General features: G+C 38.4%; 1 protein-coding gene across 2 annotated transcripts in view; it reads left to right on the forward strand.

Moving 5' to 3' along the window:
• LOC121961901 (phospholipid-transporting ATPase ABCA1) overlaps nt 1–18,502 on the forward strand; it is a 222,396-nt gene that overhangs the window by 40,787 nt on the left and 163,107 nt on the right. For both annotated transcript variants that reach the window (XM_088073211.1, XM_088073212.1), the window contains 6 exons: nt 4,455–4,584; nt 9,596–9,689; nt 10,337–10,478; nt 10,590–10,717; nt 12,835–12,962; nt 14,742–14,939. In XM_088073211.1, the coding sequence (XP_087929337.1) occupies nt 4,519–4,584; nt 9,596–9,689; nt 10,337–10,478; nt 10,590–10,717; nt 12,835–12,962; nt 14,742–14,939 (756 nt within the window). In that variant the 5' untranslated portion in view covers nt 4,455–4,518. The remainder of the gene's footprint in view (nt 1–4,454; nt 4,585–9,595; nt 9,690–10,336; nt 10,479–10,589; nt 10,718–12,834; nt 12,963–14,741; nt 14,940–18,502) is intronic.

The following is an 18,502-nucleotide window of genomic DNA, read 5'->3' on the forward strand; positions in this document are numbered from 1 at the left end:
CTTTGTTATGAATACGCATAACCTTTCACAAGCTGGACAAATGTGTAGCTGGAGTATACCGAGCCTTCTGTGATCCTCCCACATTGCACCAAATGGAAGCTATGTGTTTGAATGGAAGCACCCCAACACATAAAAATATACTAAGCATATGAATGAAAAGAAAATAAATACATTGTGGAGTAAATTAAAGATTGATTTAGCCGTGAAACTGGGTCAGCGTTTGAATTTTTTGTTTCCGCCTTATATTCAACCTTCAGTTGCTCCTTTGCTGCTTGTTATTACTAGGCATAAACTTGAAAAGTGATAGATTTTTCATATAGTCTTCAGATGTATCAAATATGATATTTTTATTATATCTGTAAGTGTTTGAAATTTGCATTTGTTTTTACTTTATTTATATGCCTTCTGTTGCCACCTCCAGCCATCAAACTGAGTTCAACATTAAAAGTGAACTGACAGTGAGCTATAGTGCGGCTGCTTTTCATCTGTTTGAGCCATTTCCATTTTAATCCTTGATTAATATTGTAGAAACTATGGATATCAGTTTTAAGGATCTTTTGTCCACCATCATTCTGTAATTCAGAATACTATAGCTTCCTTCCTGTCTAATTTTAGAACATTTAGTCACTTCAGATTATTGTTGAACAAAGAACTAAATCAGCACGATCAGTGGTCATGCTGGTGATTAAATTGTACGTCAGTTAAATCACCAGCATGATCTTGGCAGCGTTTGAAAAAAATAAGTATAAAACCAAGTGCTCACATGTAAAACTGAATGTAACATCCAAAGAAAAAGTGTTGAGGTTTGTCATGATGTATTATCTGTAATTAAAACAAATAACACAAGTATCTCCTTGAACCTACGCACACAGTGTACATTATGACTTCCTGTAGCAGTGAGGTTGCAGAGGAGCTTATGACAGAGATAGAGGTAGAAAGAGAAGGAAGACAGATTGAATGAAGGAGCACAGGGACCATTATACCCTTCAGAGGGCTATAGTGGGCCCCCTTGTAACGGATGTCGCAGACATTCTCTGCCGTCCTCTGCTCTCAAGCTGTATGACAAATATTTGTGTACTCTTTCGATCATCCAAGGAGCTGAAATAATGCACTTTGCTGTCCCAAGTCCCCGAACGCTAGGCATGCATCAGCACTTATATCATCTCAATACTTTGCTTTCCTTTTTTATATCACTACATTCTCTCCCTGTCTGCCTTCCTGGCTCCTTTCGCGGGGCTTTCTTTGGAACTAATGATACCGTGATGCCAGTGCCTGATGGCCACACTCTTTTGAAAAACAAGCCCAGAAAGTGGAGAGACAAACTTATTTCAATTATTTTTTTGTGCTCCTAGTCGTAGATTAAAATGATGATCTGGAAAACACTCTTCACAGTGTATGGTTTTTGTTCTCTGGAGAACTGTGTTCATTGTGTTTTGTAACACTGCGGCTGCAATGCAAATCACAATCATACCCTCTCTTGTTACTTGTTATCTGTTCTTTAGATGTGGAATTGAAAAATAGTCCTTGAGCTGGGCTTTTCCACAACGATCACCCACACCCACACACACACACACACACACACACACACACACACACACACACACACACCATCTTTTACAGACACATCTCTTTTCTCAGATATGGCCGTCTCACGCACACACATTTTTGACGTATGGGTTGAGTATATTCTTAGAGATGTTGTTTACCCTTCATGCTTGACGTGATTTCAGAGTGGAGGTGGTACCAAGCTGTCCTTCTCTTGCGCATTACATGTTTCAAAAGACAAGGCTTGAAAGCAGTGCAAGCCAATGCAGCACATACTCAATTATACAAGGATTTGATGGAGTCGAGTGTTCATGCGTATAGGCCATTTTACCCTGGTACAATTCTGTAACAACCATCTCCTTCCAAAGATATTCAAGGTAAAGCATGAAGAGAAGAGAACACTACTAGAAAAACAACTGTGTAGGTGGTAGTGTTATTATTGTGCATGCAACCTACAGCAATCTCTGGTAAATGTCAAAAATATGGAATGTGATAGCTTAACAGATTATAATGCATGATTCAACACAGTTGGCATATACAACAGTACAAACTGGAATTGCCAATAAAAAAATGTTAGAAAAGTCTATGCTTAGCCAGTTACGTCTCTCAAATATTCTGTAATAGATAATTCAATTGCCTTGAGCGCCCATTAGAGCACTTATTTGGCCATTTGGAAGTGAGGGAGCCTCAGCTTTCTCATGACAGTAAATAAAACATCCATGAAGTAGCAGTAAATAATGTAAACACACAGAGGGAAGATGGAACCTGGACAGAAAGAGGAAATGGAGCGTTAAAAGGTGGCACATTTGTCAGGACTACCCTTGGGCAAAAAGCCCATCCCCTCCTGACCCACCTTGTACAAGTACTCTAATCTTAAAGGACTCCAGAGAGCATCAGCTGAAGTGTTCTGTAACATGTTTTTATGCACAGCTAGGTAACACACCTTGGCCATTGGATATATATTGGAAACAATTAATAATTATATTATTTGATTGTCTGGGGCATTTAAAAAGCCATCCTTGCATTTGTACCTGTTCTCAAAGACATGTTCTCAAATTTAGCTTTCACTGCAGAACGTTATGAACATACATTCAGTCACATATTTTGAGCTAATTATGTACTTACATAGCAAAATTCCAGATTTGTTTACAAGTTAGTGCAGGATATACATTTTTAATATTTTCTATATATTGCAAGGAATTATTTAATTTCCATATACAGATATCTGCATATGTACCTGAATCTGTAGGCAATGGTACAGGATTTTGGAATCACAAGTGTTTTGGTTCCTGTTAGTAGTATGAGTTCTATTGACTGCTCAGGTTTGAGCAGGCATTGGTTGCCTGCATGTAGAGTCCGTGTAGAAAGCAAAAGAGGCGAACACATTGGCCAAAAAAGCAATCTTGGAATCCACCTTCTTGAATCTGATGACAATTCATCTTTTTATCAGCTTTTTATAATTTACCTGCATTCATGTTCCGATATCTGTTTATAGAGACTAAGTAAAATGATGTCTGGACCCGTCTCAAGTTTTCATTAAACTGTGTACAATGAGCAGCGCATGAAAGTGGAAATCTTGGCCGGAATACCCGCGAGCTCCAGCAGATCTCCTCAGATAGGGGCTATATATTAAATTTAAATTCTTGATAGGGCTGCAACCAACAATTCTTTTCACTTGTTGAATAATGTGTCTCTTATTTTCTTGATTAATAAATTAGTTGTTTGGTCTACAATATGTCAGAAGATGGCGAAAATGTAAGCGTTTCTTAAAACAGAGATAAAGTCCTCAACTGTCTTGTTTTGTCCCAACACAAAGATATTCATTTATCGCTATAGAGGAGTAAAAGTACCCAAAAAAAATCACATTAAGAAGCTGGATTTAGAGAAATCTTTTCTTCAAAAAAAGTGCCTTTATATATATTCAGTGTATGTCAAAAAGTGTTTTGCAATGGGTTAGACTAGCCCCAACTAACTGTGTTGTTATTATTATTATTATCAATAAAGGCTTTTCCGTAACTGATGATTAAAAAAAAAAGTACTTATATGTAGTGGGGTTAGGGTTAGGGTTAGGGTAACCGCCAACCCCCTACAGATTTTGGAGCTTCTGGTGACATACATGGACTTTAATCAGAAGACATCACAAAACTATATGAATGATTTGAACTGAGGCTGAAACTTTGATTTACTGAGAGAACACGTTACTGGAACACACTTTAAATAGCAGCTGTAAACTGGTAAAGCTCTCCATTGTCTTAAAAACAACCTCATGGGAGACTCCACGGCAGGCCACTGAATGAAATGTAGTCAACGCAGAGACTGTTAGTTGTGGAGTTTTTAATAAAGGTCATACTTGATGTAGCAGTGTAAAAACGCCACGGCAGATCTATTTGTTTATTATCTGTGTAATCAGTGTTCAGTGGCTAGTTAAACCTGCAATAAATATTTTTTACAGCAATCATTGGTCCACATAAAAAGTGAGGCACTTGCCTGTGAAGTTTTTGTCTTTTATTTTTCTCTGGCCACTGAAAAAGACTGGTTAATTGGCAGAGCATTTGTAGCACAGTGGTGGTTAATGAGACAAAGAGCAGAGTTTACATTGCCTCATCCCCCTTTAAGAGGAAAAGAAAAGAGATTTTGGTTTTGACCTAATAGTTTTATATGCAGAACATTAAGTAAAACAACCACATAGTCTTTAATAAAGAATTTTTACACTCTAGATCCAATTTGCACAGCCTCCATGTGAGACATTGCCCTGTCCTGAGATTTGCTGAGTGTAGGTGATAATAATTCTTAGAACAGGTGCTGCACCATAAGCCCTAAGGCCTGGGGAAGTGAATGATTAGTGGCACTCCCCCAAGATGCATTGCTCCTCTGTATTAAAACCAAACTCTGCCTTTTATTCCCTCCAGGGTTTATTAAGTGGGCCAGTTGCCATAGCGACGCTTTGGCAGGATATTGCCGGGATAAGCCATAATGGGTCTCCTGACGCAGTTCACTCTGCTCCTGTGGAAGAACTTCACTCTACGGAAGAGACAAAAGGTACTCTTCTGCTCACCAGCCCCCTTTTCAAATCAACGTATATCTGCTAAAATTTGTCAGCAACGGAGGGAAAGTGAGGATATGGTCCCAGGGTTGTGTTATCAAGGGCAACTAAGTTATTCATGAGAGGGAAAGGTAATAGGAGGGAATTACTACGAAAATTGTCTCCTATAGAAGTAAGCCGCCTTTAACTCTCCCACTAGAGAACAAGAACAATCTTACTCTAATGCCGACCAATTCAAAGTGTCACCTTCAATTTTTAGAGATCTATCTCTGCACGTTATGTCACATTGCCTGTGTTTTAGTTCTAACAAAGCCAGTCTTTGGCCTAATAGAATGGGATAGGGAGTGACGAATGCTAAATGCTTTGTTTGAAGGGCAAACACTCTTTCTGACTCTTCTTACAAACTCACTGTCACAGCCTGTCCTCGGCAAAGTGTCATTGCAGTTTACAGAAAAATATTGCCAGACATAAAGGTTCAGTATGCAGTTCTGGAGAAAGAAAGTTGATTGTTGAGTGTCATTTTCAGGTTGTCATATACTGATGACTTTGTGTTGGTAGTCAGACAGAACCACCAAACCAAAATATCAGTGTCTGACAACCAGTAAATCAACTGTCTTTCTCCAGATTTATATACTGCACTGTCAAGTATTAATAATATATACTCCTTAACTTACAAATAACCTTACTGATGTTTTAACTGCTGTCACTTCTTACATACCAACTGACACTTTAGCTTTTGCACCTAAAGGGTTACTTCATCAATTTTCAACACGCTTTGTATCATAACAGTGTGGGTAGTATGTGTAAACAAACTCTAGTAAACCCAAATTTCCCTGCTCATCTCTTAGCTCAGATCCACCGAATGACGTATTCTGCTGGCTCTAGGGCTGTCGCTCAAACTATAGATTGTGCATTTTCATATGCCTACAACCACAGTTGAGATCAAACTGTAAACCAAGAATTTGTTGCTGCATTGCCTATTTCACACCTATAATGTCCTCAGAAACATATTTCAGTGCACTGTTTGGCTGTTATATGAGAATTTGTGAACTTAAAGTGGGTGCCCAATTGTTTCCTGTATTGTAAAAACAAAGCCGAAAATAAATTTGATTTAAAGTTGCAACTATGCAGCGCTGATCAAACACAAACCAAGATTCTGTAATGGCTTGAAATGTTCTCAAAAACATACTTTAGCTTCCTGTTTAAATGTAATTAGATATTGTTTGTTGTCAGCCAGCAATCATATTGTTTCCTGTGTCAAAACAACCAAGCAAGCGTGATGATGACAATGACAATGACAGTGTTTATTGGACCAGTGCAGTGCAGTACATTGGTTTTTGTAGGTTTTCTACCCCATGAGCAAACAATACCACAACCCTTTTCTCTGTTTTCTCTGGTCATGTAGCAACAATTTCAAAAGGTCTTTTTAATGAAAAAAACATCTTTCCAGCAGTAAAATACTTATTCAAACTATCTCTGCCACTCAACTTAAAGTTCAAGCCTAAAGTTCAGCCGCTGTCATAGTTTATAGTTTAACTAAGAGTTCACTTAACGGTTCAACTGCTTCCACTGGTAGTGCTGAAAATATTGTACTGTCAATCCAGCTGTCCACAGGGATTCAATTTGAAACAAAAATTAAAATGCTAATTAATTTAAAATAAAATTACACTTCAAAACATCCTTCAAACCCCTTCAGTGACTCAGCCTCAGCTTATGCTTCAAATGCTGTAAGTGCCAAAAATAACAAGGAAACTCCTGTGCAACACTGCTGATTCAAACAATTGATATTTGTGTACATTTTAACCTATTTGACTTTTGATAATCAGCGTAAGCAAATACATAACATTTTACACACATAGCATTTTCTATTTTATAATTGTCTTTCTTATTTGTATACGCCAAACAAGAACAGAGACAAGAATCCTTTGGTCTAGCTTAAATACAAGTACTTGTTGAAATTTAATGATTTATATATAAATCTCAAACTATGTTAATATACGGGGTTCCCGTGGATCCTTAAAGTCGTAAAATGAAATGAATCCATTAATCTAAAGTAGGGCCTGAATTGTTGTTAAAATGTCTTTAAAAAATCTTAAGTCTTAAAAATGATAAGAGGTGGAAAGTGAGGTTTTTTGAATTTTGTGTCTGTTGCACTGTAAAATCTCAAAATAATAAAGAAATTGATGCATTGATGTCGCCAAAAAGTCATGTTTTTTGTAGCAATAATATTTGGGCAACAATCTCCCTTATCTTTAAGTAAATGAAGCTGATTTATGTTTATTTCCTACAGTTTTGGCTACTGTAAAATTGTTCTTAAATTCAATTCTGAATGGCTTTAAAATAAATGTCTTAAAAAGTGTGAAATTCCACTTTCTTAAAGTTGTAGGAACCCTGATTTAAATCTAGATTTTTAATCATTAATATTGGTATCGCTTTTGTAGCAATTCAAGCCAGTGCAAGCCTCATTGATTAAGAACCTTTCAGATAGTATTTTACCCCTGCTGAAGTCTCTTAGGCATTGTCCCTTTACCCTGGGCAGCTCCCTTAACTGTCATTACTTCTTCATTCTCATAACAGACAGAAGCCTTCACATGATCAGTCAATGATACATGGCAGACTTTATTGGCTCTGATGTCCCCCACACTGGCCAAGAGATCACATGCTGTGGGAAGATAACAGTTACACCACGCATCACGGCTGCATTTCAAGGGTCAGAAACAGTTATCTGGTTAGCCTTATGAGTTATTTTTGGGGCAGATATAGCTGTAGATAGCAAAGAGCTGCAGTGTGTTCTTTGATTTATATCCTGGCGGTGATGACAGGAGTCACATCCACCCACTTGTTTTGTTAGGGGTTCGAACGCAGCAGTGTGCCTGTTGCCAAAGTAGAACAAAAGACATCTTCACAAAAAAATCTGCTTTCATCAAAGTTCATACTTTCTTGGAATAACTCAAGGCAAAGTCATTTGCAATTTTACAACTTTGTATCTGGGAAACATTCCCCTTGTTAATTTTATCAACCTGCAGAAAGAACAGGGTGGTATTCTTTTGTATCAGGGAGAAATATGCACTTTTTCTTCCTCTAGAATGTGTGCGAGGACAGTGGTGGTTTTGTGCGAGGAATGTAGGATATTTGGCCAATGTCAACATGAAATATTGGTATTAGACAAAACCAGTGGGAGTTAGCAAGGACAATGGTGTTTCTGGAGGGCTTGTGGAGGTTAATGACCAATTATATGAATGCCTCACCAAGCATTTTAAGATTTTATAACAGGCATGAAACTGATTTTATGGTCCAGTATTTCACATAATTTCATAGGAGGAGATTATCTATTCACAAAGACGCTGGTGTCCAATGGCAAATGCCTAGGGAGCCAGACATTGAGAAAGTCCCCATGATCTCTGTGTTCCCTCTCCATGCATTTTCTTTGGAATACATTATGATAATTCACCCTCTCAGCAGAACTACATCCTCTCTGACACACAGACTGCAGGGAATTAAAGGGACCAAATTTGAAATTCTATCTAGTTTCTTTGAAATATATGCAATGTGATTTTCTGCAGTTTTCTCATCTGTAATTCATTGACAACATTATAAAAACTGATTTACTATATGCCTATATACCAAACTGAACTAAATAAAAATGTGTTCCACCCCCACCCCTCATCTCTGTGCTGCTGCAGAAATCTTACTTTAATTTATAAGGTTTTCATAGTGCTGTGGCATTACAAGCAATATGTATTATTGCATTTCTCTCACCTCTGCCTGCCCTCCAGTTTAATTACAAAGACAGCAACCTCAGTGTAGATGTTTCCTCTTATTTTTGGTGCTAATGTGCGTCATCACACACTAACATCCGAACATGTTATCAAAGCAGGAGCAAGGGATCGGCTGACTGGAGCTTTCTAGCTGATATCCTGGAGCAGGTCGCTCCAGCAGAGATGCTGAGAGGGATGAGCGTGCAGGCAGACCAGGTCAGCTAGGGTTAGCGGAGAGGGCTCGCTGGGTGAGTGCAGGGCTGCGGAGGAGTGGGGTTGTTGAGCGATTGTGTGTCTAGGGACGCGTAAAAGCCTGGATGGCAGAGGGTGTGGGGTTGAGGAGTCAAGGAAGGATGATCTGCAGTATTGTGAAATCTCATTGGGAGTTGTCCGCTTCTGGAAATTACTTCCTGCTGAATTATGAAGTGAAATCTACCGTTGCACAAATGCTATGTGGACCTCAGCTTTCAGAGGTGCACGCTACCTTGACTTATGTATAAAGAACCTGCGTTACTTGTGTTTCCATAGTGATAGAAATTGTAAAAACAAGCGTGTAGGTGTGTTTGGTAAATGTGGAATCTTAAACTTGGAATAACCCAAGGTGATTCAGAAACTCTAAGGTCTTAGTACTTTATCTCTAGAATATCCCTCAAAGCCAACCAAGGGGAAAGAAATACGAGAAACAACCAGGTGAAGAAGTAAAGCCTTGAGGTCATCAATTTGTGTTTTGTCGGTTTCTCTCTTCACTCATTCCCTGAGGTTGAAATAAAAGCCCGGGCATGTCAAATGGGGCGCTACCTGCTGGCAGGTATTGAAGTGGTTGTAGTGGTTGGTACTCTTCATCCAGAAGAGGATTAAATGTGTCGAGGAGATGATAGTGAGTGTGTGATAGCTTCGGCTTGGGGAGTCACAGGCAGAGGTTTCTCTCTCAATCTAGTGAGTGCCGAGAGTAAAAGGAAGACGAAAAGCAAAACATATGGACTGTGACGTGCAGACACATTGTAAATGCTCACATGGATAAGCACAGCCTCATGATGTAATTTCAGTTAATCATTAAGTGCATCTCAGCTGCAGACACTCAACTTTTCTATTTGTCTTTTAATTTGAGAGTTGCTTTGATTTTATGACTGGTGACGCATATTAAACTCATGAGAAAACGATGCATGTGATGTGAGTCATAATGTGTTACAAAGATGTATTTCATAAACAAATCGCTGCATGAAAATAAGAACTTTTATCCTTTGTGCAGGTGCGGCTGGTTGTTGAAGTGTTATGGCCTCTGTTTCTCTTTTTCATACTGGTGTGGGTGCGTTCCACAAATAAGCCAATTTATAAAGGCCAATGTAAGTACAAACTCAGCTGTAATGTTTTATTGTATTTTACATGTCACGACATGACTGTTACGAGGCATCTAGATCGTAGGGCTTGCTCACCGTCACCCGGGGTCAGACCCAAACATGAGGAAGCAGATTGCAGTTATTATGCAACAAAGATCTGGAATACACTAACTGAAGCCTTTATTTATTTATTTTTTATATTTGAGGCTTAAAACTTTTCTGTTTGCCACTGCTTTTCCCCAAGGTCACTTGAAGATGTTTCCTCTTAAATCCTTTAAATCTGCTGTTCTTGTTTGTCGATATTTGTTTTGTCTTGTTCTGTAAAGGTTCTCTTTTTTATTTTTTTTTATTTGAGTTATATGCTTTTGCTTATTTAAAGCACTTTCAATCGTCTTTGTGTCCAAAATGTGCTATATAAGTAAACTTGTATTGGATCTGAACCTGTAGAACAACTCCTCAGGTTAATATTGTGTATTTTAAAGTAATTCAGAACTCACAGCTAATGCATGTACCAAAATTTTGAGGAATCCAGCAGGGTCATAAAAAATACAAGCCTCTGTTTTGACATCATTGCAGCTATATATTCAAACAACAATGTGTTAGCCGTGCAGTCGGGAGATGCATACTGTGAGAATTCATCTCTATTCCTTTAGGTCACTACCCAAATAAAGCCATGCCATCGGCTGGCGTGCTGCCCTGGCTTCAAGGTATGATGTGTAACATCAACAATCCCTGTTTGAACTATCCAACGCCGGGGGAGACACCAGGCCAAGTCAACAACTACAACAACTCCATGTGCGTACTGGCATTTATAATACACAAAAGGGAACCCTTTTAGTATTCTGAGAAAATATACATTCAGATTTCAGAAAGTTTTGGATTGTTTTTGTCTGTCTGTTAAACCAGAATTGCTGGGATGTTGATAGAGCTGCAAACCCTCCTGGTGAACAGATCTATTCTCAGCAAGGCACAGTTGCTGGCCGATGACCTCAACCAGTGGGATTCAGTCCTCTCACAGTCTAACCCTGGCAATGGTAAGAGAATATGAATACCAAATTGTTGATGCACTGACTTTAACACAGTAGCACTCGTCAAAAGAGGACCTTGTTTTAAGGCTATCATCATGATTATCATCATGATTATTGAAATTGGTAAAAAGCAACAGGTTTAAAGTGCTGACTGGTCTCTGTTGATAGACAAGTTTTATTTCCACTTGGTAACAGTTCATAAAGTAATAGGTATGGAAAATACTCAACCTCAGCAACATCACTCTGCTAAGTCTTTTGTTAAGTACTCTCCATCAAGGAAAGTATCCCCTTCACGTGGATGACAAGTTGGAGGATTTGTTATTCCCCTTTATCCCTCAAAAACAATGGCGCGTGATTATTTATGATGCAATTTGCTGTGCAGACTGACAGATCGTTTGTCTTGATAAGTTGCTGCTTTGCATTAGGCTCATTTAGCCTGATGATATTCAGATTTTCATACGGCACCTAATTTGCAAAGAGACAAAGAGGGAGGGAAGGGAGGGGGGACTGCTGTTCAACAAACGGCTCGTGGGCCATTTGCATTTTGGGGTCGCTGGCTTGTAATATACAAGATTAAATCCATCAAAGATCTAAGCCTGGGCATAATTAATGGGATTCGCTGTCGGAGGCGAGAGCACAAAAGGTCATTAACAAGAATGGGGAATGGAGAACTATCAAAAGACAAGGATGGCAAAGGTGATTGTGTTGTCCTTCTTTTTTTGTTTTCACCAAGTGTTGATTAAAAGACTCAAGTGGTCACTTCAATCAGAAAGACAACAGTGTACAGGAAGAGTCTAGATCATGTTCAACTTCCCCATGATCTAACCCTTTCCACCCTGCCAGATGCTCCAGTCATTATGGGCATAATAATATGTGTTTAGTAGGAATGAGGAGGTGTTGTGCAATGTAAGCAGTGCCTAAAATAGCATAATTAATTCCAGACAATACTGAATGATTGTTATTTTTACCCAACATTTATCTTAATTGAACCTTTAATAACCCAGAAGAAGTCACTTCCTCGCCTCATCTTGATAATTGACTGACTTGCATGTATTACACTTGCAAAAGGGCTAATCTAATTAAATTACGTAACCCCTTCATCATCTCAACAGCACATGCTGAAGTCCCCGAGAGCAGAAAACACATGTCGAATAGATACAGGGTGTGAATATACTTTAGCGAGATCTGTGCTATGCTTTTGAGAGAGTAACAATAAACAGTCGATTGGTTCTGAAGCTGTCTCTTTTAAATCCCGACTATCTGTGGGCAGCTAATCAGGAGAAAATGGCTGGTTAACAATCTGGTACATGTTTAGCAACAAATTGTCTCCTCTCACACGCTCGTTCAACTAAAGTGTTCAACCCCTACTTGCACCAATGAAGGATTTAATTGCAACAGTCATAATTTCAACTAAAATTCATGCCACTTAAAGCAACTTTTAGACAAATCAAAATGCTATCAGGAATTTTTTATTTCATTTTTTTTCAAGGGCATGCACACATGAAAAGTGAAGGATTTCTTTTCATTATTGCTTTCTTGGTTGGCTATTGTTTCTATCAGTTAGGATAATATCATATTTCTTAGCAGCTGCACTGCAGTAATTTCAAAGATGTGTGCTTTAGCTTTAACCTTTCCTTTCAACAACAGAATAAATCATCCAGTGCTTTGATTAGACTCATCTTCCATTGCAGTAGAAGGGCTGCTGTCCTATTAGTTACACAGTAGGCTCTCCGTCATGGTTGGCATAGGTGTCCATCAGGGCAAATGACACACGTCTCACCCCTGCTTCTGCATTTTTGAATAGTAGAAATCAAATGCAAGAGGATAGACAAAGAAAGGAGGCAGAGACAGAAAGGCTGCAGGGCTGGCTGCAAAATATCTGCAGTGCAGATGGCGAGTGAGGAGGATTTATGGCTAAAACAGAGATAAAACTATGAAATAAGACTCAGGTTAAAAACAAGAAGATATTTTTCCTTTTCAGTTTCCCATCTCTGATGTGTTGTCAGCCATGCACATGTAAATGTCCAATACGCTGCTGTACACTGTATTTATTGTGTGTTCCTTTTTGCTGTGTATCATTTTCTGATCTGCAAAAGCAGTGATTGTCCATCTTTATGTTTCAGCTCAACCAGTGATACTAAGGCGTATTCTAAGAGACAATGAAACTTTCTCCACTCATCTGAAAGGGAATTTGTCGGTGCCACCAACAGTGGTTGAAAGCCTCCTGAATGCTGGGATTAAACTCAATCCGGTGAGTACCATTTAGCTACACTGCTCGTAAACCAGGGTAATACATCGCTATTGTTTTGATATCATGACATGAGACTATACACTGTCTTGAGGCCCAGACACACCAACCTGACATCAAGAATTGATGAGTTGCAGCACACAGAACACAACCTGATGTTCAAAAATTAAAATGTATTTACTGTGCAGTAGTTCACAACAAAACAAGCTATTGCAAACCATTTCTGCTCAAGAGCTTTATGGTTAAAAAAAGATGTTTCCATATAAATAAAAATTTTCACAATGTCACATGCTTTTGCCTTAAGTGATTTTTGGCTTTCCTAACTTACATTTTTCTTCTTGTCCACTGAACTGAACTATTGATGAGAGTGATTTAATTCACTGATGGTCTCTGCCACCTCCAACCATCAATCAGCATGTTAAATTAGCTAAAAAAAAAATCAACAAAAAATGACGAGGGCGAAGTAGCACTAATGTTCCAGGACACACTGTAAAAGAAAGACAACAGATGCTCACCGACAGCCCAACGCTGACCGCTGGCTGACTGTTGACTTGGTGTGTCCGAGCCCTCAGGTTTGGGATATCGTATATTGTAAGTGTTGTTTTTTTTTCTGGTGTTAAAGGCTACATTACAGTTAAGTGATGTCATATTTTGAACTAACCAGAGTGTTGTGCTTTTACCCACTTAGTCATTTTATCTACAGATGATGATTAATCAAAAATCTCATTGTGTAAATGTTTTGTTAAAGCACCAATGATCAACCCAACAATATTGTTGCAGTCTCAATATCAAGGTATTTGGTAAAAATTATGGTTATATTTCATTTTCTCCACATCTCCCTTCCATAACTGCTTGCAGGTTGAAAACAGCAAACAGTCTCCAATAAGAATCCCAGCTATTTTGACACATGATTTTCCACCTCCTACTGTAAATGAAATAATTTATATATTACCAAAATGTTCAAAAGACTAAATGTGCCAAGAGTGTTGTGCTTGAGCATTTAAAATGTAAAATGTCCTGGCCAAGAGCTGCCTCTGGGACTCTTTGTCTTGACAGTCATAATCAAAGCAAACTCAAGCATTTGCTAGACATAAAAAGTCGTTTGAAGCCGCTTACAGTAGGTAATTTGGAATGAAATAAACTCGCAACAGCAACAAGACTGTCTTGTCTGTAAATGCTCCCCAATTGATACCGTGGTATGTAAGTAGTGAGTGAGCTATATCAGATGAGCTGCAAGAAGGTAATTATGTTTCCCTGACTTTGACAAGGATGCTTAAATACAATGTGCACTGATTAAAAGATCCCTCCTGTGTATGAGGCATTTGGATGGTTGCAGTGTGCTCTGATGCAAAATGTACTATGTGTCCAGAAAGTAAAAGTTCCTAGTGCAGTTTGAGAGCTATTCTCTGTCATATGCACATGCCTCCTGTCTTGCTTGGTGTCACGGTATAACTTTCTGGTACGATTCAAACTATCTGTGTGTATGAATCTGTGTGAGGGGGTGTTAATGCTTATGTCTGTCACATTTTTACTTTTGTTTTAAGTCTCCTTGTCGGTGTTTGTGCATATGTAAAGTATGTTAGTATTAAGTAAAGTGTTATGTAAGAAAAACAATGCGTAAAAAAGTAAACCTTAATTTATTTCTGATTTTGAAAATGTGATTTGGTATATGATCTGCCTGCATAATGACCCAAAGGACAGGGCACATGGATAAATAAAATATGGTCCAATGCAAAGTTCTCTTGTTTGTGAACTTTTACCAAAGTTGGTAATGTTTTTCAGATGATGGGCGGCCCGAGGCCAGGCAACCTGAGCAGCATCCTGTGTGAGGGGACAGATCTGGATGAGTATATCCAATTTAGCAGCCAAGCTGAAAAGGAGGCTTTTCAAAATGTCAGCTGCTCCCGCAATCCACAGCAGCTGATTAACGCCCAGCAAGTGCTCCTGCAAAACCTGGATGTGAGGAAAGTGCTTTCTGAGGTGAGCTTTTCTCACTGTCACCAACACCACTAACAAATCTCACAACTCATCTGGTTTGAGTTTCAAGAGACATAAAGGAGTTTTGCAGAGTAACTTGGTCTCGATTGGTTTAATTTTGACAAAAGTTAGAGAGTGACTGCATTTGGGAGCTACAGTATGTTTACATTAATTGGCCTGACAGGGACGCTGTATTGTTGCAAGCCATTATAGTAATATAAGCCCACATTCCTGCACAGCGAGGTCACCCACATCTACCATCCTTACAAATTACACTGTCTGGACTAATGAAGGTGGCATTAGAAATGTAAATTTGAAACACTTGTGATGTCTCAGCCACCACTGGTGTAATTAAGGAATAACTTGGGAGGATGCATTTGAATCCTCTGGCAGGCACTTGTAAGTCAAATTGATGCTGCAGCTGTTGTGTGCATTTTTCCAGTTTTCAAAAGAGAATAAAGTTGATTTTGGGACATTTTTGTGGAAAAAAAAAGCATCTAAGATTGAGGGCCTTTGGAAGGTATTTCCTATTACTTAGATTTAAGAGCTGGTGCTGCTAGAAGGTGACTTCCATGTGCACTACTGACTGGAGCACATTGTAGCATGTCATAACCCTATACAGCCTCAAGACATTGATTTTTTCAACAAGCAAATATAGCTTTGGTTATGTACTGATTTAACCTGTTTGTGCAATGGGTACCCTGTAAGTCACATTTTTAGAAGAATAATCACAATTCTATCTCATTTGGAAAGTGGACACTTGCAGACCAGGCTAATTAGCTTCCACTAGAGAAGTAGGACCACAGCTTTCTAACTTTTGAACTTTTTGAACAGTCATTTTATATGGTATGTGATTTATTGAACCTGAGTCATGGTAGCTCCTGAAAAGCTCAGGGGTGTGTTCGACACAAATCGTCTAGCTGTGATGATAAATAACCAGTCTGTTAAAACTCCCAACAAAAGGTTGTCCTGTGATCTCACCACTTAGTACTGTACCCAGTGATGTAATTCTGACACAATTTTTGTTTTTTTGGAAAAGAAAAATATTTTGAATTTCAATTCAGCTTCAGAAACGGCTACAGAAACAATCTTCATTTGCAAACTTTGAAGACGGTGGCATTTGCTTTTGCTCAAAAGGTAGAAAACTTACAACTACAAGAATGCACTGACCAATAAACGCTCCTGCTGGTGGGGGACGTGATGGGACCTTGTCCATTTGACACAATGCCTGCCTGCTGTTAACTAAGGAAACAATAGGCTAAAACATGTTTCTTTTTTTAAATTTTTAACATTTTAGGCAAGAAACAGGCAGCTAACAGAATCTTGATTCATTTGATCAGTGTTTCCTAGATTAACCATTACATCTGTTTTTTTAACCCTCCGTTTTCACTGCAGGAAGCAGTATGGCACCCACTTCTGGTTCACAAACTCTCGCTATTACAGCTAAATAGGGCAGTAAAATATCTTTCTGAAAACTTTTAAGGCAGGAAATAGGCATTGCAGTAGCATAGTCTTGATTTATTTATTTTTTTACCCTTTGATCGGACATCTAGGCACTTGTTAAATTGAGAGCAGGTTACCACAGTTCATCTTCACATGCTACCCACATTGATTTGATTCAAAGCTGGTTACAAATTAAAATGAATTATCCCTTTAAAAACATTTACCACACATTTTCCTAATTCCATCAGTAATGGAGAAATGTATTGTTTTGCAAGACTTTGTGTACCTTTACATCATTGTTCAGTGTTTTCTGACACAATCTGATTTCTACAATACTGAGTAGGCCTGAAAGTGAAGGGTTTATTAATTGTACAAATATGGTTCTGAACTGCTGAGCAAACCATTTTAAGATACAAGTTTTAGCTATCCAGTCTGCCTATTGTTGCTTAAATTGATGGCGTGGTCTTTATTTATTGGGTGTGATATTGTGAACCTTATGCCTAACCAAAAAGGAAATGCCAACGTGTATATGGGTTGTTTTTTGCCAAAATTACCTGTTCAGCTTTCTTGTGCTATTTGCTTTATGGACGTTATGATAGATACTGTAAACTGAGAGATAAATAAGACAAAGTAAGCATGGCTGCACAAGGTCATTTTAAGCATGGATATTCTGTCAATTACATACTGTCAGACCACAGCTTCATACAATTTTAAAAGTATCTTAGGAACATTGCCTGTTCTAACTATAATTCTCACATGGCTTGCAGTAAATTGAATTGAAAGACAATAATTTTCTGTGCCAGCCAATTGACTTGGAAAGATGAAGACATAGCTTTTAAAGTTAAAACTTGCTAATGCATCCACTTTAAGGTAAAACCTACGGGCGATGTGTTATTACTGCACCATTATCTTAATGTATTTTCATTTCTTTCATTTTGAGTGGGAAATTATTTTCTGTCCCATAGGGTCTAAGCTTTAAAAATTGTCATTGTCATGTGCACCTCCGTGTCTTCCAGTAATTTTACTAGAATGCGTGCAATCAGGTGGGAATTATTTATTAGAACCAATGTTTTGTTGAATTCTTTTTAAATCTCTGAGTTCCCTTTGGGATGATGAAAGCCTGCACTTTTCTTTGAGTTTATCTTTGAGAGAAAATATATGGGACAGCAAATCCAATAAATAAGTGATAAGGCAGGAAGTTCGTAGGAGAGCGCATTTGAACAATTTAAGCCCACAGGCATTTTCAGACACAGGGAAAAAAAACCAGAAAGCCCAGACAAGATATGGTGCAAAGGCTCTTCAGTGCCGCAAGCAAATGGATGGAAAAGAACATCAAGCCTTCACACTTAAAGCTTGACGCTGCTGAATGATTGTGATAGCAACAACAACATAAAGAAAAGGACAAGGGAAGAAGTCAGGGTTTATCACTGAGGTAGTGAGTGGCAGAGACAGTGGTTCCACAACTTTATTTGGTTTTCTGGAAATCATTTCAAAACACGTTGCACAGGGAAGACAGGGAAACAAAAAGCATATGTGGCACTCAGCAGAGGTCATTCAAATGCCAGAGTTTTTACTCTGCTTTGATCACATCATCTTCCCTGCAGTTCATTGGAACAGCTAATCTTATCTTTTTTAGCCTTTCAAAAAAATCTGTGTTTATGACATTCTTGTAGAATTATTTTTCTAATTAATTGTTCCTGGTTTGCAAAAGCAATGCAAGCACTGTTCAAGGGTACCAGTGAAATTTGAGTTCAACAAATGAGATAAAGAAATCTGTTTTTGTGCCATGGTTCACTTTATCTACCCCCTAATATAATATTACTGAAATATCTGCTTTCATTGTCTGATGAATTTTAGCTGCTTTGCTCAAAATTGTCTGATACTCCTGTGCTTTCTTACTAAGTCTCCTCCTTAATGCGCACTCTACACACAGAGAGAAGAAGTGATCTGTGAATGAATGTATTTGAGACTCAATCAATAGCCAGGCTGTTGTCCAAAATGTGTCTGAATTGGCCATTATTTGAGAAAAGTTTGAGTTTTATTTTATTTCGTACATCTCTTCAAATGTCTGATCTGCCCACTGCTAGTCTTTATGGACCTACTGTATGTCTTACATACATTTC

The sequence above is a fragment of the Plectropomus leopardus genome, chromosome 23 (assembly GCF_026936395.1).
Source record: "Plectropomus leopardus strain MGB_pleo_1.0 chromosome 23, ASM2693639v1, whole genome shotgun sequence".
In the NCBI taxonomy this organism is placed as follows: domain Eukaryota; kingdom Metazoa; phylum Chordata; class Actinopteri; order Perciformes; family Serranidae; genus Plectropomus; species Plectropomus leopardus.